Source organism: Halichoerus grypus, chromosome 12 (assembly GCF_964656455.1).
Source record: "Halichoerus grypus chromosome 12, mHalGry1.hap1.1, whole genome shotgun sequence".
Taxonomy (NCBI): domain Eukaryota; kingdom Metazoa; phylum Chordata; class Mammalia; order Carnivora; family Phocidae; genus Halichoerus; species Halichoerus grypus.
In genome coordinates, this window is record NC_135723.1 from 22,134,706 (window position 1) to 22,161,178 (window position 26,473).

Sequence of the window (26,473 nt, forward strand, 5' to 3'; positions counted from 1 at the left end):
TAAAATTTATGCTGATGGTTAAAAAATTGAAATGCTAGAAGAAGGTATACATAGAAAAGTCCTTTCCTCAGTCCCACTCCCAGGAGTCTGGGTATCATTCTAGAAACTATTCTCTCGATAGAAGCGTAGTTTTCATTTAAAAAACACATCCACATTTTCTGGATGCCTTTCCACATGAGCATGTTCAGATTTCCTTGTTTCTTTTAAGATGAGATAGATAAACGGCTTTAACCAGTTGCCTACGGATGGACGTTACGATCGACCCCAGCCCCCCACACGCTGCATCTTCAGGCTGGCACACCCGCTGGGAGTGGGGAGGACGAGGATTAGACCTCTGGGAGCAGTACGGCTGGCCTGGCCGGTGGCCTCGAAGACTCACTAGCACAAGCACGAGGCCGTTCCTGCAGCAGCCCTGAACCAGCTAGCCAGTCACACACGAATGTTGTCTCAGACGGGCGCAAGGTCAGCTTACGTGTAAGGAAGGCAACTGTCCTGTCACGGCGAGGAAGTAAATGAAGTCTGTCACGGCGAGGAAGTAATTGAAGTCAACTCAGCAAATGGCAAAATGAAAAGAAATGGTGTTAGAACAAGCTCTTCTATTCATTTAAATCAATAAAATGGTTCAAAATAAACCGGAAGACCATGGCAGGGTCTAGCTGTGTTAATGATGAAATGTGCTATTTACTGTTTAGATTCATTCAGCAGCTGGACGAATTTCAGCTCCCTTAGTAAGAGGGAAGATGCAAACCGGGACCAATCAGAACTTGGGTAGGACTGTCACCTTTTCCTTCACATCCGCATCACGGTGTTCAGCTAAAGCTCTCATTTTCTGGGCACATTCTTCTCCATATAACAGGAAAAACAGGGAACCTTTAGGGAAAGTAGGCTGAATAGCTAAACAGCCTTCTTTTTCGAGGCAGTTATTTATATTCTGAGAGAGTGTAAGAACTCGAAGAAGAATCTCCTTTGCCACGTGGCCATCATAAAGGGAAAGAAATGAGGAGTCCACCTGAAAGAGGAAACCGTGTTATTTTAATAATTTATGAAAACATTTTTCATGTATATTTTTACATTTTAAAACTATATTGAATACATTAAAAAAAAAAAAACCTGGTCATAGAAAATTATCCCTAAAATTGTCTAACATCAATGTAAAAATCTTATGCACCCTTACACTTTATACTAATGGAAAAGAAGGTTTCACTGTTTTAGCTGAAAAATACTATTTTTTTGGAGTCCTAGAAGGCAGTCATTGGGAACAACTCCCATGCCCCTTTTAAGGTCCATCATCCAATCTTCCTGGGGGCTCCTCAATTCCCCAGACACGGCCTGCCCACTGTACCCTGTGGGGCCGGGGTGCAGGGAGGAGCGAGTCCCTCCCTTACAGGAGTGGAGGCCCGTTTGGTGTCCACACCACCTTTGCTTCCTTCAGAACACTTATCTCAGCTTTTAATTCTTGTGTTTGTTTGTTTTTGTTTCTCCTCATAAGCTGCACGAGTGTGCTCACTGGTGTGTTCTGGCCCTCGGCTCAGTGTGTGGCACGTCCTGGGGACTAGTGTTTCAGCACCCGTCAAGAGACATGTGAACACAACCTCGTCAAGGGGAAGAGATGCAGTCACATAAGTGTGCCCCAAAATGGACAGACAGAACAATTATGATTTATGGTTGTTAGGGAGGACCCTTCCAAAATGAGTTTTTCAAAGTAAAATTGGTTCATTACAGAAAATTTAGGAAATTCGTGTAGGCAAAAAACAAAAAAAACCCTGTGCTCCTCACAGATAATCTGTTAACATTTTGGGATAAATCTTTCTAGATCTGTCCAAATCTATATATATTTGTATACTTATAAAACAAATATGTCAGCTACTTACTTGGGCACCAAGTAGCCCGTCTGCCATGGCTGGATTTTCAGACAAATTCACAAGCAGTTTCAAAACCTGAACCTGAAAGAAGAATCCTACTGGTTTATTTCAGACCAGCGAGCACGGATTTGCTCTCCCCCGCACACTGTCCTCTCACTGCGTCCACATTTTAAAGTCCGGCCCGGGCTTCACCGTTGGGCTCCAATTCTCCACCCCATGGAGCCGTCTCCTCTACCACACTCCCGGAGCACTGCTCACACAGCAGAGTTATAGAAACTGTATTTTTCCATGTTAGGGAGAAGATGGTGACTGTCTCACTGTCTACCCGCCTCGCCCCCTAACTCAGGGTAATAGGCTTAACGTTATGTTACATAAATGATCTTTATTACAATTACCGGTAAGTGAAATATCTTTGGAACAAAAAAAGGAACCTCTCCAAGCCTGGTTTATTTCTATTTAAGGTATGAAGATCTTGGAACAGTTTGGTTACCAAGACTAGATAAACATATGGTCCTTTTCTTTTTAGTTAGGTTACTATGAACCTTTGAGTTTTTTATGTGAAAAATGTTTTAAAATCCTTTAAATAGGCAATAATAATCGGCAAACAAATGTTAACTTAGAGCTGACGAGCTAAACTATCAGCATTCCTATCACTTATAACTGGTCAGTACTGTAGCCCCCCCTTATCATTCCAAGGGGATACATTCCAAGACCCCCAACACACGCCTAAAATCACGGATAACAGCGAACCCTATATATACGTTTTTTCCTATACATACATACCTATGCTAAAATTTATAGATTATTCACAGTAAGAGATTTAACAACAATAATAATAAAGAACAATTACAGTAATGTGTAGTAAGTTATATGAAAGCGGTCTCTCAAAGTATCTTTCCAGTTTTAGTATATATGCTGCTGAAGGGAGCACACTCTCTGAAGATATCTTATTGTTCTGTACTCTCCCTTCTTGTGATGTGAGATGATAAAATGCCTGTGACGAGGTGAAGGGAGGTGAAGGACAGGTGGTGTGACGCCACATTGGGCTGCCCCAAGCCACTGACGGTAAGCCAGAAGGATCATCTGCGTCCCAACTGTGGCTGACAGCAGGTGACAAACTGTGGAAAGTGCAACCACGGATTGGGGGGTGGGGGTGGATAACTACTATAAAAACGACATTCAAATAGAATTCCTGTTTCAAGACACAGGTCATACAAAGCTATACTTTATACAAGAGACTTGAAGTTACACCAAGTGAGGAGCGGGGAGGGACAAATGTGCTACTAGACCTGGAAGGGAACCCAGATCTTTATTTTAGAAAACCTTTTTTTATGAAAAAGGCATTGTGTGTTTCCTGTAGAACATTTTTATTATTTATTTTTAAGTAGCCCCAACGTGGGCTTGAACTCACGACCCCGAGATCAAGACCTGAGCTGAGTTGGATACTTAACCAACTGAGCCGCCCAGGCACCTCTCCCTATAGAACATTTTTAAAAAGTGATTAGTACAAAGGAGAACGAAATTCACCCCTACTTCCATGACCAAAACCAATCACCAATATTAAGTTTTGTTATTTTCTTTCTGGTTTTTTTACACACCTATATACTCACACATTCCTTTGATCATGTTGTACATACTAACTTGTTAAGCAGGATAAAAGGCTTTGCTTAATTTATCAACTATTTAAAAAAATTTTATGAAATTAATACATGGTCATGATAAATTTCAAACCATGCAGAGGGGAACTAGGGTGAAAACAAAAGCCACCATCCTATCTACCCATCCCACCCCCCCAGCAGAAACCCCTGGTAACGGTTTAGGCAGAGATGATGTTTTTCAAACATATTCTTTATGATTAGAGCCTCTTAAGGTAAGAGAGAAAAGACAACCTCCAACCGTTCGTGCGGATCTGGTCTAGCCTGACTGGCCGCCAGCAAAAAGAATAGGTGTTAGGAATAAACGCTTGTCTCCAATGTCAGTGAAGTTTGGATTAAGAACACAGACAAAGAGGTCTGAAACAGGAAGGTCCCAAACCTAGGACAGAAGTCTGGATGAAGTCAAAATCCACAAGGCCCCCTAGTGGCCCACGCGGGCAGGTTTATAACCAGGGAACAGTCACAGCAATAGTAATTATTCATCATAATTCAGTTAGAAGCCTGAATTAAAATTCCATGTTGCTATGCTCCGGAAGGGAGTGAAACATGGGAAAATAATTTACAGAGCACAACTGCAGATTAAAAAGCTGCAGGTATCCCCTGCTTTTTGAACGTTTGTGTCATGCCACCTCCCTTTTATAAAAGACCCACGTCACTGGTACCTGTTTCGATGAACCAAAAGAAATCCAAACAGGATTTTCATTTTTACAAAAAAAAAGAAAAAAAAACAGCATTGGGTGTTTGTTTGCAGCGAGCGATGGGGGGGGAGGGCAACACCCCCCCCCGGAAGTACACTCAGCATGGCCGCATCAAGCAGCCAGATCTCTGAACTGTGTCGGTGAACATCGGTGCTTATCTTGATTTACTTGGTGCATCTGTTAGCAAGATATGTTCCGAGCTATCAGAAAAGTCTGAGAGAGGTTTGTTTTGGGGGGTGGGGGGGGTTCTGGGAACGCTCAAAAATGTCTCCATATAAACTACTGGTAAGCGCCGCCGCGCTTCCCGCCATTCTGGCTGAGGAAAGGTTCCATGGGACGCCCCACACCCGGGGAGCGGGGACACCGGGGTAGTGTTTTGGTTTGAACATGTTGAGTCCTCTCTTTCTCTTACCACATGTGCTGTGTCGTGGTGACTCCACGACATTTCCTTTAAGCCATTAGTTTTCTTTGCTCTCACTGCCGTTTTATTAACACAAGAATTATTTATGTTAATCTTCCATTATTTATATTTGGTTACGAATCAGTGTTGCGCCCAAAAGGTTGTTATAGTACGCTGAGATCTCTTATTAAAAATAAGATTTTTTTTTTTTAAAGATTTCTAAAATTTATTTGACAGAGACAGCGAGAGAGGGAACACAAACAGGGGGAGTGGGAGAGGGAGAAGCAGGCTTCCCGCGGAGCAGGGAGCCCGACGCGGGGCTCGATCCCAGGACCCTGGGATCATGACCTGAGCTGAAGGCAGACGCTTAACAACCGAGCCACCAGGCGCCCCTAAAAATAAGATTTCTAAAAAGTCATTTTGGTGGTTATTTATTAAGAAAATATCTAAAACGGGTAGATTTTCTCACAAATGGATTACTGTCCAAAAGTTCATTTGCAACTTGGAACTTTACACTCATTTTTTATGGAGAAACAATGTTATAATTGGTGGTCAGGCTCCCAGACAGACCAAAAGATCAAATTTTCTATCCCAGAAATGCCGTACCAGGCAATGGAATGGAAAAACAAAACAAAAAAAGAACATACTATTGTGGTGTGAGTCATCTTCTAAGAAGTCATAAAATATACTGAAACACAGACCGTGTCTGAGACAGATCCATATGGCCCCAAGGCCAGACTCGCCTGGCTCTGAACTCCTTGTTCCTCCTGAGGTTTTGGGTAAAGCAGCTGCAGACACAGGCCGAGGAGATCTGTCCTATATTTGTGATGCTATAAGGTAGAGGTAAGGGTTTCCCTGGGGCCTCAGAGGCTGGAAGTTACCTTGTTCCACTGGATAGAGAGATGTCGATGGGTGCATGCATTTTTGGAAATTGCCAATGGATGGAGCATATTTCAAAAATATTGCTAATAAGATTATTACATTTAATTTTGAATGCCTTTGGGTACATCTTAGGCCAGATCCAGCTAACTCTGGCTACTGGAAATGTGGAAAGCCCAGAACAAATTTTAAAAGGGCTATAGTGAGGCTCTCCTGTAACCACATTTGGTAACCCCAGAAATAACCTCAGTGATGTTGAATATTTGGAGTGTGGTCCTTCTAAAATGCTCTGCGTTCTTCTCTCACCTGTGCCAGACAACACAGACCAATATAGTAAAACGCTGATGAATGACCAACCCAACTAATGAGAGCCTTTGATCAGTCTACCTTCTGTTTTTATGCTATTTCTTGAAAAATGGCACTTGAGAAAAATGCCCACTAATAGCAGAGGTTTACTCAAGTTACTTTCACGGGGTGTCTCCTGAGATCTGACTTAAGTAGGTCAATCTCTGTTGCCTCCTACATCTGTGTAACTGGTTAAAATCAAGCACCCAGGGGCGCCTGGGTAGCTCAGTCGTTAGGCGTCTGCCTTCGGCTCAGGTCACGATCCCAGGGTCCTGGGATCGAGCCCCACATCAGGCTCCCTGCTTAGCCAGGAGCCTGCTTCTCCCTCTCCCGCTGCCCATGCTTGTGTTCCCTCTCTAGCTGTCTCTCTCTCTCTGTCAAATAAATAAATAAAATCTTAAAAAAAAAAAAAAGGCACCCAGACATCCATTACTAACTTAAAAGTGGTTTTCAAAAGATTTTTTCTGCAAATGGCTAAATCAAATGTTTCTAACCTCGAGGTGAGCAAAAAACTCAACCAGCATTATCACTCAAAGACCCCTTTTAGTCAATTATGTATAATTAAACCTGGTGTGGAGGGAAAGCCAGCTACATCACTTTAGTAAAAGGTAAACTCATTTTCAGAAGAGCAAATGAATGCCAATCTATTGATAAGTGAAATAACACATTTTCACTAATTCATTTTCAAATTGATTACTGGGGGATAAAAATAATTTACTTTCTTGGGCTCACAAAAAGGCTTTTTTAAAAATGAACTTTAACGTGTGTTTTGAGGAATATCAACTTAAGGTGGGGGACTTAGAAATTCAATTCCAATCTTAATACGCTCGAGGCAGCAGCTCTCTGTAGTCCCAAGCCCTGACGGCGTCATTCGTACCTTGGTACTTGCATTTCCGGTGAGCAGCACGTGGAACAGCTCTGTGATGTGCTTGCTAAGCACGTGCTGGTGGTCATTGGTAACCGTCATGTTGGTCAACAGTCTCAGCCCAGCCAGCTGTACTGCAGAGTCCAGGGGCCCAGAGAGGACATCCTTGCAGACCTGACTGATGTAAACCTAGACGTGGGGGGAAAAAGTGAGCATCTTAGAATCTCCAAAGGTTTGTCTATGACACAGTAACTTCTCCGCACAGCGGGGGAGGACAGTTAGGGGGAGGCTGGCTCCTCAAAAAAGATGGCATTTCTATCCCGCCCTCAAATTTTGGTGTTTTTTTTTTTTTTAAAGCTACCTTTGTTAATGCCAGGCAATGTGCAAGCATTTTACAAATATATCTCACTTACTCCGGAAGACGCCTCTAATGCGGTGGGTGTTATTAATGGCCATTTTGCAGACAAGGACAAGTCCTCAAGGAACTCGGATCCCCGCCCCGTATCAAGCCAGCTGGTGGGGGAGCAATGTCCAACTCCAGAGACCCTGCTCTCAACACCAGGGGGCTCTCAACTGTTGGGGGCCTCCCAGCTCAGTCTTCCTTTCTGTGTCAACTGCTTTGGACCCACGAGTATAGAGGAGGAAGACCTGTGTGGCCATTCTGCATCGCGGTAAGTACCTTAACAACAGGGTCGAGGAGCTGCATCATGTCAGAATAGGGGGATCAAAGTGAAATAGAATTTTTCTCTAGAGTTAGTTCTATCAAAAGTAAGCAGAGGCAAAACGATCTTTGGCCCAATTTTCTCATTTACCCAGGTGTATGTATATGATCTGGGCCTTCCTGACGCTGGTGAGCTCCACGGGGAAAACGTAATGCAATGCCCGCAAGACTCCTGTTTCACACACGACAGAACGAAACCCATTGTGATGGAAACTTTTCTGAAACTGTTTTCTATTTCTGGCCAGGATCTTTCCAGCTTGGAAAAACTATGTCTCACAGATAATTACTATTCACCTAACTAAAAACTCCACCCAAAATTCTAACTGATTAAGAAAAAGTTCCTAATATAAAATGCTAAGAAATGACCAACTGTCCCATAGGCCAGTATTAAGTTTTAGAAAAAATCCAAAAGTATCCATGTTGCCACAGAAACTAGAGTAATGGCAGTAAAGCAAAGAGAGAATAAATTTTTAATCTTGGCTCAGAGCTAAATGACATTTACGAGCCACCTGGTTCTCTTTGGCCACAATTTCATCACACATCTGTCCTTCAAAAAAAAAAAATGCCATTTCCTCAGCTCTTTATAAATCATGTATTTTCATAAGATGCTGATGCCTTTCAAAGCATTTCCTAAAATGTGTTGAGCATTTAGATCCTTATTATCTTTGAGTCTTTTCACCAGTTCACGTTTAGCAACAAGATCACCAAGTGGACCAGCTCAGTTATTTCTGGGGCTGTGCCTACCTCCCCTTGCTCTGCTTTCTCTTGGAATTCCCTCCTTCCCCAATTCTGCTTGTAGAATCGTTAGACATTCCTTTTTTTTTTTTTTTAAAGATTTTATTTATTCGGGAGAGGGAGGGAGGGAGAGAAGGAGGAGCAGAGGGAGAGGGACAAGCAGACCCCGTGCTGAGCGGGGAGCCTGACGGGTGCTCCATCCCAGGACCCCGGGACCATGACCTGAGCCGAAACCAAAAGTCAGATGCCCCAAAACCTTAGACATTCTTTAGAGCCAAGCTGTACTCAACCTTTTACAAAACTTTTGGATGAGATCTCTCCTTTCTATGTACTCAACAATGTTTTACGTTTTTCCTTAAAGTACTTCATCATGTTCTACCTTGCATTACACCTTGCCTTTTCTCTCCTTCTAGCTTTCTTAAAACAAGAGTTAATCATGTTCGCTTCTAAACTCTGTACCACAGAGCAGAAGCTCAATAAATGTTGAAATAACATAAGTTCCTAATTTATTTTATTTATCTGCTGATATTATCAGACTCTGGCCAGGTTCCTTCATCACAGTTGGATTAAAGTGAATCCCAAATTCAAAAGCCCAATGCAGCTCTTACTGGCTGGTTCAGATTCCTCTTTCCTCTGCCTTATTCTCCATAAAAAATGGGCAGAGGACCTAAATAGATATTTTTTCCAAGAAGACCTACAAATGGTCAATAGGTACATGAAAAGATGCTCAACATCACTCATCATTAGGGAAATCCAAGTAAAAACCACAATAAGATATCACCTCACACCTGTTAGAATGGCTACTGTCAAAAAGACAACAAGGGCTGGTGAGGATGTGGCGAAAACGAATCCTTGTGCTCTGCTGGTGGGAATGTAAATTGGCACAGCCATTATGGAACACAGTATGGAGGTTCCTCGAAAAATTAAAAATACAAACTACCATATGATCCAGCAACTCCAGTTCTGGGTTATTCATCTGAAGACCTTGAGAAGAATAATTTGGACAGCTATACGCACCCATGTTCACTGCAGCATTACTCATAATAGCCAAGACACAAGAACAACCTGTATTGACAGATGAACGAATAAAGCAAATGTGGTCTGTGTATATAATGGAAAACTATTCAGCCATAAAAAGGAAGGAAATCCTGCCATTAGCAACAAATGGATGGACCTTCAGGGCATTACCCTAAGTGAAATAAGACAGAGAAAGACAGATACTGGAGATATCTCTTATATGTGTAATCTAAAAAAGCCGAACTCACAGAAACAAGAGTGTGGCATGGTAGCTTTCAGGGGTGGAGGGATACATGAAATGGGGAGATCTGCTCACAAGGTACAAACTTCTAGTTATAAGATGAATAAGTTCCGGGATCTAATGTACAGTAGGATGACCACACTGTATTATATACTTGAAAGGTGCTAAGAGAATAGATCGTAAATGTTCTCACCATGTAGACAAAAAGGGTAATTATGTGAGGTGATGGAGGTCTCAGCTAACCCTGTGGTTGTTTTCTCTCATTTATAGAAAACTGAGTCATTTGCAATTTCAGATAACTTACCTTTATCTTGACTTGATTGTCAACATTCACACTCAGGTTATTCAATGCATTTAAAGCTTTCTCTTTAATACTGTGGTTGGGATTGTTGATTTTGCTTCCAATGATTGGAATACCACCCAATTCACGAATAATGACCTAAGAGGGGAAAAAAACAGGACCATCACTTCAATACATACTCCCTTCATCAAATTTTTTGCATCCACAAATACAAATAAAAATTAATGACTCTTTGGAAATACCTTTCCTATGCACAATCTGTAATTCTTATTTTAAAAAATTGCTTTCTGTAATTTTAAAGGTAAAGAAAATAGATTGAAAATAAATTAAGATATATAATTTTTTTTTTTTTTTAAAGATTTTATTTATTTATTTGACAGAGACACAGCGAGAGAGGGAACACAAGCAGGGGGAGTGGGAGAGGGAGAAGCAGGCTTCCCGCTGAGCAGGGAGCCTGATGCGGGGCTCGATCCCAGGACCCTGGGATCATGACCTGAGCCAAAGGCAGACGCTTAATGACTGAGCCACCCAGGCACCCCAAGATATATAATTGTTTAAAAACTATAGCTTGGGGATCTACAATGATTTGTAGAGCTACTGAAATGATCTCAAAGCAATTTACGAACAAATTATTTTACTTGGAAATACTTTTCTATTACAGACACATTTGGAAAAGTGTTATGATTTAGGATACCAAATTAACATTTTGCTAAAATGTATTCTTTGGAATACAAATCCTTCAAGATGTTAACAGACGTTCCATTAAGACAAGGGAGGTTCTGTGGTTAGGTAGGTAAGTCTGAGAAACTCTGGGTGTAAGTGCAGACACTTCTTTATTGTGGAGCAGTCACATGTTCATGAGTGCTGGGAATCTCCAAGAGGGGAGCACTGAATAGAGTATTTCCATAAACTGTACACAAAAAAAGAGGGTCATTTCTCAGTGGGGGGGTGGATGTAGGGGGAAGCACCTTTCAACATCTTGAAGAATTAGAGTTCTACACAATTTGTGAAATGATGCCCAAATTTTCAAAGAAAAAATAATCCGGGGAATTTTCACAATCGGTTGCAACACTATGCTATTCTGCGCCTTTGGCCCCAACTGCACGACACATTAACTGCTTCAATTCGTACAAGAGAAATAAGCTGAGAATTACTCCTGTCAGGACAAAACATGCCCTTCTATGAGAAAAAGAATGAAAGAGTATCCTGGCATCATCCACTTTTTACCAACAGCCCCAAACCCTACTCTACCGTCAAGAGTGGGCTCAGCACTGGGACAAAAAAAGAAACTCCTTGTGCAATCCCAGGTTCTTCCTAAGGATTTGTGATTACTAGAAAACAGTTTTTTTTTTTTTTTTTTTAAACTATCCCATTAAGGGGCACCTGGGTGGCTCAGTTGTTAAGCGGCTGCCTTTGGCTCAGGTCGTGATCCCGGGGTCCTGGGATTGAGCCCTGCATCAGGCTCCCTGCTCCGCGGGAAGCCTGCTTCTCCCTCTCCCACTCCCCCTGCTTGTGTTCCCTCTCTTGCTGTGTCTCTCTCTGTCAAATAAGTAAAATCTTAAAAAAAACCCAAAACTATCCTATTAAGGCAGATCAAGGCACTATAATTTATGACGAGGGACACTGACTCCCATTGCCCAGGAAAGTGCTTGTTCAACCAGTGACCATGGATCCATTATCCCTACAGTTTGTTTCAGAGGATCTAAAATGATGGCATCAGAAACAGCTCCAATTAGTCACCATCTGTTGTTTTTGTTTGCGTGGCACCTCTCCCCACTGGGGCAGACAGAGCACCTCCTCTATCCCATCTAGTCCCCGATGGGGCTGCTGGCTGAATGTGCTCCCATCCATCCCTGCTGTTCGGCTGTGCGATGCTCCCGTGAGCTGAGGGTGCCTTAGCACCGCACCTGATCCTGGCCGAGCAACTCCACCATTTGGATCATGAGCCACAGGGATGAAGGCTTTGGAGACCAGGGGCTTTCTTTCCATCCCGGTGATGAAAACCTCTTTGTGGCCAGACGGACAAAAAAAAGCCCAATACACAAAAAAGGAGCAAGGCTAAGCAGAGCCAAAAGATGGAGGGAGGGAGAGCTCTGATCGTGCTCTCTGTAACCTTAAACTGTTTTCATTTGTGCCTGAGCCAGGGCCATTGTTGGATGTCCAAGTTAATGGAGCTCAGTATTTTCCCTTTTGGGTTTAAAATAATTTAAGTTGGGTTCTGTCACTTGCAACGGAAAGAATATGGGTAATCAACAAATATCCTTTAAATCTCAAGAGCTTTACAGTAAACCTTGCCATGCTGGAAAATACTTGACTGAAATAGAGTATAAATTCAACATAATTTTGTTTTCATGACAAAGTCAACGAAAGGCATCAGCTGAAAATCATTACAATTTTTTTTTTTTTTAAACTCTTTGTCCATGGGGAGAAGGAAGCATTCAAATTAAGTGCTTTAGACTGGTGTTAAATCTCTCCTGGTAGAAGTTGTTTACACTGGTTAGCGGCTGTCAATGACCCATGGCCCCCATGCATCAGAACCCCCCCCAAGACCTACATACGATGGAAAGCATGTTCTTCAATGTTAGATGCTTTCACTGTTCTCCTGCAACACTACTGACTTTTAAATAATTTAAAAGGCCACGCAATGCTAAGTGGAGTAGATCACACTTATCACAAATGTGACCAATTCCTAGGGATCTAGAATCCCAGGAACACGAATGTCACTATTCGGCCTTGCTTTTCAGAAATAAACACTATGCTGTAAGTACACATCCCCACACTGTCCAGATGAGGAGAGTGAGGCTCCGGGATTAAATGCCTCATCAGAGTCACAATTAACTGCTAGTGTGTAAGACTGGGAGGCGCCCATTGTGAGACGAGGTACTTACTTGGTTAGCTGAAAAGGCTGCATTGTTACCCAGAGTGACCAAAGCTCTTTCAGTAATGACAGGATCATCAACTGACTCAAGCAGGGAGAGGAGTTTCTGGAGCTGGTCAACGTTTAGGACATCATCATATGAGCCATTGGTTAAGTCTTCTGCAGAAGAACAAAGTTATTTAAAATCAGTATGAGATTAAAAAAAAATTTTTCTTTAAGAGAGAGCACACAAGTGCATGAACAGGGGTAGAGGGCCAGCGGGGAGGGGCAGAGGGAGAGAGAATCTTAAGCAGGCTCCACGTCCGGCATGAGCCTGACACGGGCCTCAATCACATGACCCTGGGATCATGACCTGAGCTAAGATCCAGTCCGACCCTTAACTGACTGAGTCACCCAGGTGCCCCTAAAAAAATTTTTTTTTAATTTAGAAGAGTTTATTTATATGAGAGAGAGAAAGCGAGCGAGCACAAGCAGGGGGAGGCACAGAGGGAGAGGGAGAAGCCGACTCCTTGCTGAGTGTGGAGCCTGATGTGGGGTTCCATCGAAGGACCCTGGGATCATGACCTGAGCTGAAGTCAGACGCTTAACCAATGAGCCACCCAGGCGCCCCTAAAAGTTTTTTTTAAACAATACTGAATGCACACTCTGATGCCAGGCACAGTTTTAAGCACTTCATGTGCTTTATCTAGTTTAATCTTCAAGTAACCTTTGGAAGAAGATACTATTATAATTCTCAATTTATAGATGGGAAACTGAAGCTTATAGACATTAAGAAATTAGCCAGTGGGCGCACCTAGGGGGCTCAGTTGGTTAAGCATTCGCTCAAGTCTTGATCTCAGGGTGGTGAGTTCAAGCCCCGTGTTGGGCTTCACACTCAGCATGGAGCCTACTTTAAAAAAAAAAAAAAAAAAAGGAAATGAGCCAATGGTCACTTGGTATTTCTTAGTAAGGCACCGCATGCCAGAGCATTTTCTGTTTCTTCTTTTATTTTTTTATTTTTTATTTATTTATTTATTTTTTTTTTTAAATATTTTTATTTATTTATTTGACAGAGAGAGACACAGCGAGAGAGGGAACACAAGCAGGGAGAGTGGGAGAGGGAGAAGCAGGCCTCCCGCGGAGCAGGAAGCCCGATGCGGGGCTCGATCCCAGGACCCCGGGATCATGACCTGAGCCGAAGGCAGACGCTTAACCGACTGAGCCACCCAGGCGCCCCTGTTTCTTCTTTTAAAAAACCAGGTACATGTATCCAATGGAACACTTGCCTAGAGGCATAGGTTACTTAAGGAAAAGGATTTACATTAAGCAGACCTTTTCTTTCTTTCTTTTTTTAAAGATTTTTATTTATTTATTTGACAGAGAGAGAGACAGCGAGAGAGGGAACACAAGCAGGGGGAGTGGGAGAGGGAGAAGCAGGCTTCCCGCTGAGCAGGGAGCCTGATGCGGGGCTCGATCCCAGGACTCTGGGATCATGACCTGAGCCGCTTAACCAACTAAGCCACCCAGGAGCCCTGTACCTCTTCTTTCTAAAAATACATACCAAATTATTAAAGGTGATTATCTCTGGGCACTGGATTATGAATGACTTATTTTCTACCCCATGCTTATGAGCACTTTGATTTTTTTAAATACATTCTACTCCTGTAATGAAAATAATTAAGTATATTGTTTAAAGATGAATCACAGAAAAATATGATGAAGGGGTCAAGTACAGATTGTGGGAAACAATAAGTGATATGATGTCCTGAGAAAGCCAAATGAGAAACCTGTTAGGAAAATCTAAAAGCCAAGAAACCAGCAGTTCCTCACTCCCAAGTTTTATAATTAGGACCTCTGGACTCGGCTTTTACTCCTGAATCCATTACCTGCCTCATTTGCACTTTGTAACACAGGATTTCACCCCCAAAATATTTGAAAAGTGAAAGAATGACAAAAACAGATTTTTAGAAAGGAAAGAATTTGGGGGTTCATCCAAACTTCTCTTTTTACACACCAGGAAACTGAAGCTAGGACTGTTTAAAGATTAACGTGAAGCCACACAGGTACTTAGTAGCAAAAACCAGAGAAATTAAAATACAAAGTGCAGGGAAGTCATTCAGTTTCTTTTGGGGTCTCAACTTTCTCATCTATTAAAAAAGGGGGGGTTGATCTAAGACTCTAACTGGTTCCAAAGGTGCACCTCTGAAGTTGTGTGATTTTGTACACACAAACGTGGCAGAAAACAAAAAGCCTGATTAAAAAGTGGGCAGAACACTTGAATAGACATTTTCCGAAAGTATATATCCAGATGGCCCACAGGCACATGGAAAGATGCTCATCACCCATCATCAAGGAAATGCAAATCAAAACCATAGTGAGATATCACCTCACACCTGTCAGGCTGGCCATTATCAAAAACACAAATAATAACAAGAGTTGGTGGGGATGTGGAGGAAAGAGAACCCTTGTGCACTGTTGGTGGAAATGCAAACTGGTGCAGCCACTAGGGAAAACAGTATGGAGGTTCTTCAAAAAATTAAAAATACAACTACCCTATGATCCAGCAATTCCACTCCTGGGTTTTTATCTGAAGAAAATGAAAACATTAATTTGAACAGAGATATATGCACCCCTTTCTTGCAGCATTATTTATAAGAGCCAAGAAGTGGAAGCAACCCAAGTGTCCACTGACAGATGAATGAGTAAAGAAGTGTACAATGGAATATTATTTAGCCATAAAAAATATTGAAATTTTTGTCATTTGCAACAACATGGATGGACCTTGAAGGTACTAAGCTAAGTAAAAAGAGAGAAAGACAAATACCATATGATTTCACTCATATGTAGAATCTAAAAAACAAAATAAAAAACAGAAACAGACTCATAGATACAAGAAACTGCTGGTTACCAGACGTGGGAGGGATTTGGGGGCAGATGAAACAGGTGAAGGGGATTAAGAGGTACAAACTTCCAGTTATAAAAGAAAAAAATCATGGGAATGTATAGTACAGCATAGGAAAGGTGACTCAATAATATTGTAATAACTTTGTATGATGACAGATGGTAACTAGACTTATGGGGATCACTTTATAATGTATAAAATATCAGGAAAAAAGTTTTTATCAGAAATAATAATATTCAGCGGCACCTGGGTGGCTCAGTTGGTTAAGTGTCTGCCTACTGCTCAGGTCATGATCCTGGGGTCCTGGGATCAAACTCCCCCTGCTCAACAGGGAGTTTACTTCTCCCTCTCCCTCTGTGTGCTCTCTCTCTCAATAAATAATTCTTAAAAAAAAAGAAATAATAGTAATCAAATGCCTTTTTATTATGAGGTCATCATGTGTTTTCACTTTTAATCTATTAATGCTGTAAGTTACATTAATATATTTCCCAATATGAATCTTCCTTGCACGTCCATTTGGCCATGGTATATTACTACTTTAATACCCTGGTGGATTTGATTTGCTAATATTTTATTGAGAATCATTATATCTTATTCATAAATGAGACAGATTAATAGTTTTTTCATGCTATCCTTGTCAGGTTTTGATATCAGGTTGTTAAATGAATCAGTTTGAGACTATTTCCATCTTTTTCAATGCTCTCGAACAGTCTAGGCAGTACAGGAATTACAAATTTCTTAAAGTTGAAGACTAAAAAAAGATCACCCAGTTCTGGTTCAAGATGGTGACACAGGAAGATCCTTAACTGACCTCCTCACACCGACACACTGAATCTGTAGCTACATAGAGTAATTCCCTCTGAAAGAAATCCAGAATTGAGAAAAAACCCATACTCAAACTGATAGTACAGGATGAAACACAATCTTGCCATAAACACCACCCCTGGTGCGGCAACACACAACCAGGAGGGAACTCAAAACTCCCAGCGTCTCCCTGAGGAGCAAAGGCTTTGGACCCCACATCCTGTCCTCCAACTTTTAAGACTTCTAGCTGAGATACGGGCTTCCAAAACATCAGGCTTTGAAAGCCAACGAAACCTGCATCGGTGACACCCACCAGACTACAGCAAGTTAAGAGGCAGTTTTTAGAGGGCTTGCACCTACTAACCACGGCTTAACCCCGGGGCCAGCAGAGGCAGTAAGTACGCTGAAACCAGTCTTCCCATCGAAGAGGCCTATTTGCTTATCTTAGTAACTATAAGGCAGTTGGAAGGGCAGGCTTCTATTTTAACAAACGTCAAGGGGCTGACAGCAATACTCTCCAGAGATGGGGGGCTGGATGGTCCCATCTTTGCACTCTCCCCATGCCTTGCTGCAGGTTGCTGATATCTCCCAGGTGACTCCCTCCTTGGTGGAGAGCCTGCTTCTCCCTCTCCCTCTGCCTGCCACTCTGCCTATTTGTGCTCTCTCTCTGTCAAATAAATAAAAATCTTAAAAAAAAGAATACATAATTAAATTCTGAATAATGTGATGGTGGTGGGTAAATCACTGCGCACATGTCCGGCACTGTGGTTTTTGTGGTTGCTGCCCACGAGATGCCCCCTTGACCACCTGGCTCTAGAGGCCAGCAGGGCTTGTGTTCACAGTTTCAGTGGGATGGTAGCAAACAAAGAAATAGTTCACAACTAGCTATCACCCCAGGGCTCAGTACAGAAGGATCAGACAAACGCCCATCTCTGTCTTCCACTGACAGGTGTATGTCCACAGTATAAAAGCTGCTACCTGAAGGTCTGGCTTCCAATCAGCCTGTATCTAAGCACTGAATGAGATCCTCCCCTTTGGGACACTGACAGGTCTTGGCACACGCTCAACTACCGTGAGGTATTAAGAACAGGCTACTTGGACAATCACAAAGTTGGGATAGACAACCAAGAGTTGAATAATAAGGTTCATCTCCTACATGAGACCATTCCTTTAAGATTGGGACAGAAAATGTAAGAAAGTACCAAGCAGAAGTCACAGAGCTGAAGAATACAATAACTGGACTTAAAACAACAAAAACAAAAACAACTAGAGGGATTCAACAACAGACTAGATGAAGCAGAAGAATAGATCAGACTAGAGGAAGCAGAAGAATAGATCAGTGAACTCAAAGATAGGGCAGGAGAACTCATTCAATCAGAGCAAGGAAAAAAAGTGAAGATAGCTTATGGGACCTATGGGATAACATCAACTTGACCAACCCTCACATTATAGGGGTCCTGGAAGGAGAAAAGAGAGGGAAGGGGGTAGAAAACTTATTTGAAGAAATAATGGCTGAAAACTTCTCTAACCTGGGGAAGGAAACTGACATCCAGATCCAGGAAGCAGAGTTTCAAATAAGAGGAACCCAAAGACAGCCATAGCAAGACACATTATAATTAAAACGTCAGTTAAAGACACTGAGAAAATCTTAAAAGCAACAAGAGAAAAATAACTTATTACATACAATAAGACTATGAGCAGATTTTTTAGCCAAAACTTTGCAGGCCAGAAGGGAGTGTCATGGTATATTCAGAGTGCTGAAAGAAAAAAAACTGTCACCCAAGAACATTCTAACTGGCAAAGCTGTCCTTCATAAATGAAGGACAAAGAATTTTCCAGACAAGCAAAAGCTAAAGGAGTTCAACACCAATAGCCTGGCCTTACATGAATTTGTTAAAGGAATTTCTTGAAACTGAAACAAAAGGGCAATAATTAGTAACAGGAAAACATATACAAGTATAAGCCTCACTAGTAAAGATAAATACATAATTAGGGGTGCCTGGGTGGCTCAGTCAGTTAAACGTCTGCCTTCAGCTCAGATCATGATCTCAGGGTCCTGGGATGGAGCCCCACGTGACTCCCTCCTTGGTGGAGAGCCTGCTTCTCCCTCTCCCTCTGCCTGCCACTCTGCCTATTTGTGCTCTCTCTCTGTCAAATAAATAAAAATCTTAAAAAAAAGAATACATAATTAAATTCTGAATAATGTGATGGTGGTGGGTAAATCACTTTTTTATAAATCCAGTATAAAAGCTAAAAAACATAGTAAAAATAACTATCAGTGCTACAATTTGTTAAGGGATACATTAGACAAAAAGATGTAAATTGTGATATCAGAAACATAAAACGTGTGTATATGGGGGGGAGTAAAAATGTAGAGCTTTAGAATGCATTCAAACTTTGGTTATTATCAACTTAAAACAGACTGTTATAAGATGTTTTATGTAAGCCTCATGGTAACCACAAAGCGATACGGTAGATAAAGAAACATTAAAGGGAAAGGAATCTAAACACCACTACAGAAAATCATCACATCACAAGAGAGCAAGAGAAGAAAGGAACAAAGGAATTACAAAACAGCTACAAAGCTATTAACAAAATGGCAATAAGTCCATACCTACTGAAAATTATTTTAAATGTAAATGGACTAAATTCTCCAATCAAAAGGTCTAGAGTGGCTGCATGGATAAAAAAGACAAGACCCAATTCACATTCTGATTCTGGTCACCCATTATAACACATGGTGAGTTTTTCCACAGCATCAAGCAATTCTTGGACACCAGCTGGTTCTACAATTCCACTCAATTCTGACACTATCTACCTGCATCAAAACCTCCCACAGGTTACAGGCTCAGTTCTCAAAGACTGCCCCCCACCACCACTTCAGATGCCAGGGGCAAGCCCAAGTTGTCACTGGGGCTTCTGATCAACTGGGTATATAGATCAGAGATTTCACCAACCCCCAACCTGGGTCCAATTAATTTGCTAGAGCAGCTCAGAGAACTCAGAGAAAATTTTACTTACTAGGTTTATTACCCTCTAATTTTAGTATATTTTCTGCTGAAGCGAGCACAGTTTAATACCCTCTAATCACAAGTTTGGCTCCCCTGGCAACAAGACCCCATCCTTAGGGTGCTGTTCAAGTCATCCATTAACATAACAAAAGATACTTTTATAGCTCACGGCACTTAGGAAATTCTGAGGGTTTTAGGAGCTTTGTGCTACAAATGGGGATGAAGAATAAATATATATTTCTTATTCAAAATCACAATATTGCACTAATTATATGCTCTCAAGAGACTCACTTCAGCTTTATGGATACACACAAAGACTGAAAATGAAGGGAGGGAAAAAGATATTCCATGCAAATGGAAAGCAAATGGAAACTATAAAAAAAGCTGGGGTAGCTACACTTTTAGTAGACAAAATAGATTTTAAAATAAAGATTGTAATAAGAGACAAAGGAGATAATTATATAATTATAAAAGGATCAATCTAATATAACATTTGTAAATATGTATGTACCCAACACCTAAATATATAAAGTAAATATAATCAGACCTAAAGGGAGAAATAGACTCCCAGTATAATAGCAGGAAACTTCAGTACTCTACTTTCATCAATGGATAGGTCACCCAGACAGAAAATCGATAAGGAAACATTGGACACGTTAGACCAGATGAACTTAACAGACATTTATGGAACATTCTATTCAAAAGCAGAATAGAGGGCACCTGGGTGGCTCAGTTGGTTAAGTGTCTGCCTTCAGCTCAGGTCATGATCCCAGGGTCCTGGGATTGAGCCCCACATCAGGCTCCCTGCTCTGCGGGAAGCCTGCTTCTCCCTCTCCTACTCCCCCTGCTTGTGTTCCCTCTCTCGCTGTGTCTCTGTCTGTCAAATAAATAAATAAAATCTTAAAAAAAAAAAAAAAGGCAGAATAGATGTTCTTCTTAAGCACACATGGAACATTCTCCAGGATAAATCATATGGTAGGCCACAAAGTAAGTCTTAATAAATTTAAGAAGACTGAAATAGTATCATACATCTTTTTCAACTATAAGGTAGTGAACTAGAAATAAACTACAAGAAGAAAAATGGAAAATTCACAAACATATGGAGATTAAACATGCTACTGAAAAATTAGTGAGTCAAAGAAGAAATCAAAAGAGAAATAAAAAAATACTGAGACAAATGAAAATAGAAATACAACATACCAAAACTTATGGAATGAAGCAAAAACAGTTCTAAGAGGGAAGTACACAGTGCTAAATGCTTACATTAATAAGAAAGATTTCAAATAAACAACCTAACTTTACACCTCAAGGACCCATAAAAAGAACAAAGCCCAAAGTTAGAAGGAAGGAAATAACAAAGATCAGAGCAGAAATAAATGAAATAGAGAGTAGGAAGACAATAGAAAGATCAATGAAACTAAGAACTGGTTTACTGAAAAGATGAACAAAATAGGCAAACCATTAGCTACACTTACCAAGAAAAAAGAGAGGACTCAATGAAATGAGAAATGAAAAAGGAGACATTATAATTGGTACCACAAAAATACAAAGGATCATAAGAGAGTATTAGGAAAATTATATGCGAACAAATTGGGCAATCCAGAAGAAATGGAAAAATTCCTAGAAATACATAACCTACAAAGACTGAATTGAAGAAATGAAAAATCTGATCAAATTACTAGTAAGGAGATTGAATCAGTAATCAAAAATCTCCCAACAGACAAAAGTCCAAGACCACAGGGCTTCACTAATGAATTCTACCAAATTCTTCAAAGAATACCAATCCTCAAACTCTTCCTAAAAACAGAAGAGGAGGGAACACTTCTAAACCCATTTTACAAAGCCAGTATTACCCTGATACCAAAATCAGACAAGGACACCACAAGAAAGAAAATTACAGGCCAAAATCCGTGATGAATACAGATGTAAAAAGCCTCAACAAAATATTAGCAAACAATACATTAAAAAGATCATACATCATGATCAAGTGGAATGTATCCTTGGGATGCAAAGATGGCCCAATAGCTGCCAGTTGATCAGGATGATACACCATAGTAACAAAATGAAGGATAAAAATCATATGATCATCTCAGCAGATGCAGAAAAAGCATTTAACAATATCCAACATCCATTCATGATAAAAACTCTCAACTAAAAGGGTACAGAGGGAATGTACCTCAACATAACAAAGGCCATATAGGACAAACCCACAGCTAACAAATTCAATGGTTAAAGACTGAGAGCTTTTCCTCTAACATCAAGAACAAGAGGGGCGCCTGGGTGGCTCAGTCGTTAAGCGTCTGCCTTCAGCTCAGGTCATGATCCCAGGGTCCTGGGATCGAGCCCCACATCGGGCTCCCTGCTCTGCAGGAAGCCTGCTTCTCTCTCCCTCTCCCACTCCCCCTGCTTGTGTTCCCTCTCTCGATGTGTCTCTGTCAAATAAATAAATAAAATCTAAAAAAAAAAAAACCAACAAGATAAGGATGTCCACTCTCACCACTTTTATTCAACACAGTACCGGAAGTCTTGGCTAGGGCAATTAGGCAAGAAAAAAGAGATAAAAGGCATCCAAGTCAGAAAGGAAAAAGTAAAACTATTTGCAGGTGACATTATATTATATAGAGAAATCCCTCAAGACTCCACCAAAAAGCTGAGAATACACAGGTTCAGCAAAATTGCAGGATACAAATTCAATACAAGAAGATGAGTTGCATTTCTATACACTAATAGCAAACTATCAGAAGGAGAGATTAAGAAAACAACTCCATTTACAATTACACCAAAGAGAACAAAATACCTAGGAATTAATTTAACCAAGGAGGTATACAGACCTGTAGATTGAAAACTGTAAGACACTGATGAAAGAAATTGAAGAAGACACAAATAAATGGGAAGTTATTCATGCTCACGGACTGGAAGAATTAATATTATTAAAATGTCCATATTACCCAAAGCAATTTACAGATCCAATGCAATCCCTACCAAAATTCCAATGGCATTTTCACAGAAATAGAACAATCCTAAAATTTGTATGGAATCATAAAAGACCCCAAATGGCCAAAGCAGTCTTGAGAACAAAGCTGGAGGCACTGTGCGCCCTGCTTCCAAAATACATTACAAAGCTATAGTCACCAAAACTGTATGGTATTGGCATAAAAACAGACACAGAGATCAATGGAACAGAACAGCCCAGAAATAAACCTATGCATCTATGGTCATTTAATTTATGACAAAGCAGCCAAAGAAATACAACGGGGAAAAGACAGTCTCTTCAGTGAATGGTGCTGGGAAAACTGGACAGCCACATGTCAAAAGATGAAACTGGACCACTATTTTACATCATACAAAAAAATCAACTCATAATAAAGTCCTGACCATAAGACTTCAAACCATCAAACTCCTAGGAGAACACATAGGCAGTAAGCAACTTGACATAGGTCTTTGCATGATTTTTTAGATTTGACACCAAGACCAAAAGCAACAAAAATAAACAAGTGGACTGTATCAAATTTAAAAACTTCTGCACAGCGAAGGAAACCATCAATAAAATGAAAAGGCAACCTATGGAATGGGAGAAAATATCCCCAAGTCATATATCTGATAAGCAGTTAATATCCAAAATATATAAAGAACTCATGCAACTCAACAGAAAAAAATCCAAATAATTAAAAAAAAAAAAAAAGCGAGGATCTGAATAGCCATTTTTTTCTGAACACATATAAATGGCCAACAGATACATGAACGTGCTCAACATCAGTAATCACCAGGGAAATGCAAATCAAAACCACAATAAGGTATCACCTCACACCTGTTAGAATGGCCAGTATTAAAGAGAGAGGAAAAAAACCAAGAAACCCCAAAGAGAAGAGATAACAAGTGTTGGTGAGGATGTAAAGAAAAGGGAACCCTGGTGCACTGTTGGTGGGAATGTAAATTGGTGTAGCCACTATGGAACACAGCTTGGAGGTTCCTCAAAAAATTAAGAATAGACCTACCACACAATCTAGCAATTCCACTTCTGGGAATTTATTTGAAGAAAATGAAATCACTATCTTGAAAAGACATATGCATCCCCATGTTCACTGCAGCATTATTTATAACAGCAAGACAGAGAAACAACCTCAGTGTCCACTGATGGATGAATGGATAAAGAAAATATGGTCTAGATATATATATGGAATATTGAAATAGTGGAGTATTAGTCATAAAAAAGAAGGAAATCCTGCCATTTGCAACAACCTGCGTGAACTCTGAGGGCATTATTCTAAGTGAAACAAGTCAGGAAAGAAAAGCAAATACTAAATAATCTCACTTATATGTTGAATCTAAAAAAGAAGAAAAAATCGAATTCATAAATACAAACAGATTGACTGGGGTTGCCAGAGGCAGGCGAAGGGGGAGTGTAAAACGGATGAAGGTGGTGAGAAGTACAAACTTAAAGATAAATACATCTTAGGGAAGCAATGGACAGCTTGCTGACTACAGTTAGCAAGCAATACTGTATTGTATACTTGAAAGTTGCCGAGAGTAAATCTTAAAAGTTCTCATCACAACAACAAAAAAATCTATAACTATGTGAGGTGAGAGATGTCAACTAAACTTACTGTCGTGATCATTCTGCAATATGTACAAATACAAATACCTGAATCAAATATATCAAATTGAACCAAATATATAAACATTATATATATTCGATATCCAATGTATACATATATCAAATCATTATATTGTATACCTATCACTAACGTAATATTATATATCAATTATATCTCAGTTAAAACAAAAAACATCATCTTCTTAAATCTAAGGATGCTGCTGAAAAAATGGGTACTTGTCAAGTCCTCAAAGATAAAGGTATGTAGCTTCAGGAAGAAGGGACCATGAGCAACTTACTTTGTAAGCTGCCTGACCTAAGATAATGGTGACTTTGGAAACGGGTAAAATTAAGTTTAAAAGTAAGACTTTGTCAGTGTTCACCAGGTTGAGTCAGTGTAAGTGAGAAGGTATCTGAATCCAGAAATCTCTCACACAAAGACAACAAATTAGGCTTTGTAAGTGAGGGTAAATAAAAATCCTTTTTTGAAAATTGCTTTTTCCTTTGTGCCAAAAGGGAAACAGACCTTCTCCCTACTGTTTTCTCCGAGTATCTCCTTGAGTAAACTTGTACAGTTGACCCTCGAACAATGCAGGGTTTAGGGATGCCAACCCCAGAGCAGTTGAAAATCCATGTATAACTTTGGACTCCCCTAAACTTAACTACTAATAACCTGCCATTAACTGGAAGCCTTACTGAAAACAGTCAGTTAACACATATTTTGTATGTTATATGTCTTATATACTGTATTCTTACAATAAAATAAGCTAGAGAAAATGTTAAGAAAATCATAAGGAAAATACATTTACAGAACCGTACATATTACTGAAAAAAGATCTCCACGTAAGTAAACCTGCGCAGTTCAAGAGTCAGCCATAACTGTAAATCCTTTGTCTCTTCGATATAAATGAAATATGTTTTTAAAAGCTAAGTAACCCTCTTGCCAGTTTACAACACAAGAAAGTCTTTCTTAGGAGCTTTAGGGTCACCTGTTTGAAATGTAAACATCAAGAAAGAGGGAGCCCAGATCTCTGAGGTTAGCCTTGGCACCTGGCTCTGTGTTGTAACCACCTGCTTATCATAAAGATGCTAAGAAGTCTTATTTTTCCTTTGGATAAAGGCAATTAGCTAACACAAATAGCCACCTCAATTACCAGTGAATTTAGTATGAACTACGTGTAAATGGTGCTCGATCAAGCCCTTTCTTAAGGACAAGTTACTGTTTTTCTTGAGAACATGCAGGTAATATGAAATAGATTTTATCTGCCTAGGTACATAAAGGGGTGAGAATTCTGTCTTTTCAATCCCATTAGCTGATTGCCTGGGATGGGCACAGCAATCTAGTTTCATGCTCATTCAACAATAAAACTTTAGTTCTTTTCTATATTTGTAGAGAGGAGTTTCTTGGTTGGCAAGAGATTTTTTTAATTATTTCTGTAACAGCGTCCATGACCTGAACTTTCCCTCCAGAACATCCAGCAAATCCTCAGAATCCTGAAGGCATCAATCGACTTTTGGACAGCAACCTAACCATACACTTCTTGGCCAGGACGGTACCCCCTTCCCCATGCAGACAACTGTTTCAAATAGATATGTACAACGGTGTCTGTTATCTCCAGGATCTCTCTGCAACTTTGTATATGAACCACAGTGACTTCTCCCAGGGCAACCTCATGCACAGTTTCATCCACCGCTCCAGGCCCCGTAACACCCAGGCCACGGTAGGCGGAATCCCTTTGGTAACACAAAGGCCGGGAGCAAGCTTTAACGTGAGGGGCAACTGACATGCTTTTGAGAAACCCAACCAATCCTCCACTGACGCCGCACTCAGGCAGGAAAATTTGGGCAACTTTTCATCCCGGGATTTTGAACTAAGTGGAGGCAGGGGGCAGCTCAGAAGCCCACACGCACCCAATCAAGTGGATGATCCGTCCTCGGCACCTGGGCTTCTCGACCTGGCCACGCTCACGAGCCTCCCTCCCTCCCCGGGTTCGGCTTCTTTGGCCGCGAGAACGGGAGAGCCACGAGCGCCTGCTGTCTTCAACCTTCACCCCAGGGATAACACCCAGCCCCGGTCCGCCATCCCCGGCCACCTGCCGGGCACCCCGTGGCCTCACCTGCGGAGCGCGAGGGGCGCAGCCGAAGCCCGCGGCCGCCTTGCCGCTGGCCCCGCGTCAGCTTGTAAATGCAGTAGCAGGCGCCGGCCCCGAGGACCAGGCCCGCCGCCGCCCAGCCCACGGCCCGGGCGCCGCCCATGTTGCCGCTGGGGCTGGGCGCAGCGCGGGGCCTGGCGCGGGAGGCTCCGGACCAAGCGGATCCCGCCGCCACCCGAGCGCTAGCCCGCGGAGGAGAAAGGAAATGGGGTCTGAGCTCCGCCTCCCGGAAACGGCCCTGCTAAGATAGTAAAACCGCCCACTGCGGCCCCCGAGCGTCCCGGCAGCTTGGCACAGGCGGGGCGGGGGGCAGGACTACGTGAAGAGCCGCAGGGACTACAAGCCCCGCGGGCACACATCGGTGGCTGCCGCCGCCGCCCGGAAGCGGACTTCCTCTCGCTTCCGCCGGGGCCAGGGCCCGCCTTCCTCCCGC

The 26,473-nt window shown here is 41.4% G+C and overlaps 2 protein-coding genes across 5 annotated transcripts in view; one reads left to right on the forward strand and one right to left on the reverse strand.

Annotated features, from left to right (window-relative positions):
• Nucleotides 1–643, forward strand: part of NAPEPLD (N-acyl phosphatidylethanolamine phospholipase D) — a 56,831-nt gene extending 56,188 nt beyond the window's left edge. For all 4 annotated transcript variants that reach the window (XM_078060045.1, XM_078060044.1, XM_036067475.2 and 1 more), the window contains one exon: nucleotides 209–643. The gene's annotated coding sequence lies outside the window, so the exon portion shown is untranslated. The remainder of the gene's footprint in view (nucleotides 1–208) is intronic.
• Nucleotides 577–26,402, reverse strand: ARMC10 (armadillo repeat containing 10). Its single transcript, XM_036067478.2, has 6 exons — nucleotides 26,005–26,402; nucleotides 12,608–12,756; nucleotides 9,723–9,857; nucleotides 6,717–6,893; nucleotides 1,872–1,943; nucleotides 577–1,009 (listed from the first exon to the last, which is right to left on the reverse strand). Exons 1-6 carry the CDS (start codon nucleotides 26,141–26,143, stop codon nucleotides 758–760), a joined length of 924 nt encoding a protein of 307 aa, XP_035923371.1. The 5' UTR covers nucleotides 26,144–26,402; the 3' UTR covers nucleotides 577–757.
• Nucleotides 26,403–26,473: the final 71 nt, after the last annotated feature.

What these genes read in the sequence shown, in the direction of transcription:
- ARMC10 (XM_036067478.2), bottom strand. Translation starts at nt 26,143, where the DNA reads ATGGGCGGCGCCCGGGCCGTGGGCTGGGCGGCGGCGGGCCTGGTCCTC. An exon ending in CAGCCTTTTCAGCTAACCAA is followed by an intron (nt 9,858 to 12,607) that starts GTAAGTACCTCG and finishes TTCCCCTCTTAG; the next exon opens with GTCATTATTCGTGAATTGGG. An exon ending in ACGGGCTACTTGGTGCCCAA is followed by an intron (nt 1,010 to 1,871) that starts GTAAGTAGCTGA and finishes TTCCTCTTTCAG; the next exon opens with GTGGACTCCTCATTTCTTTC.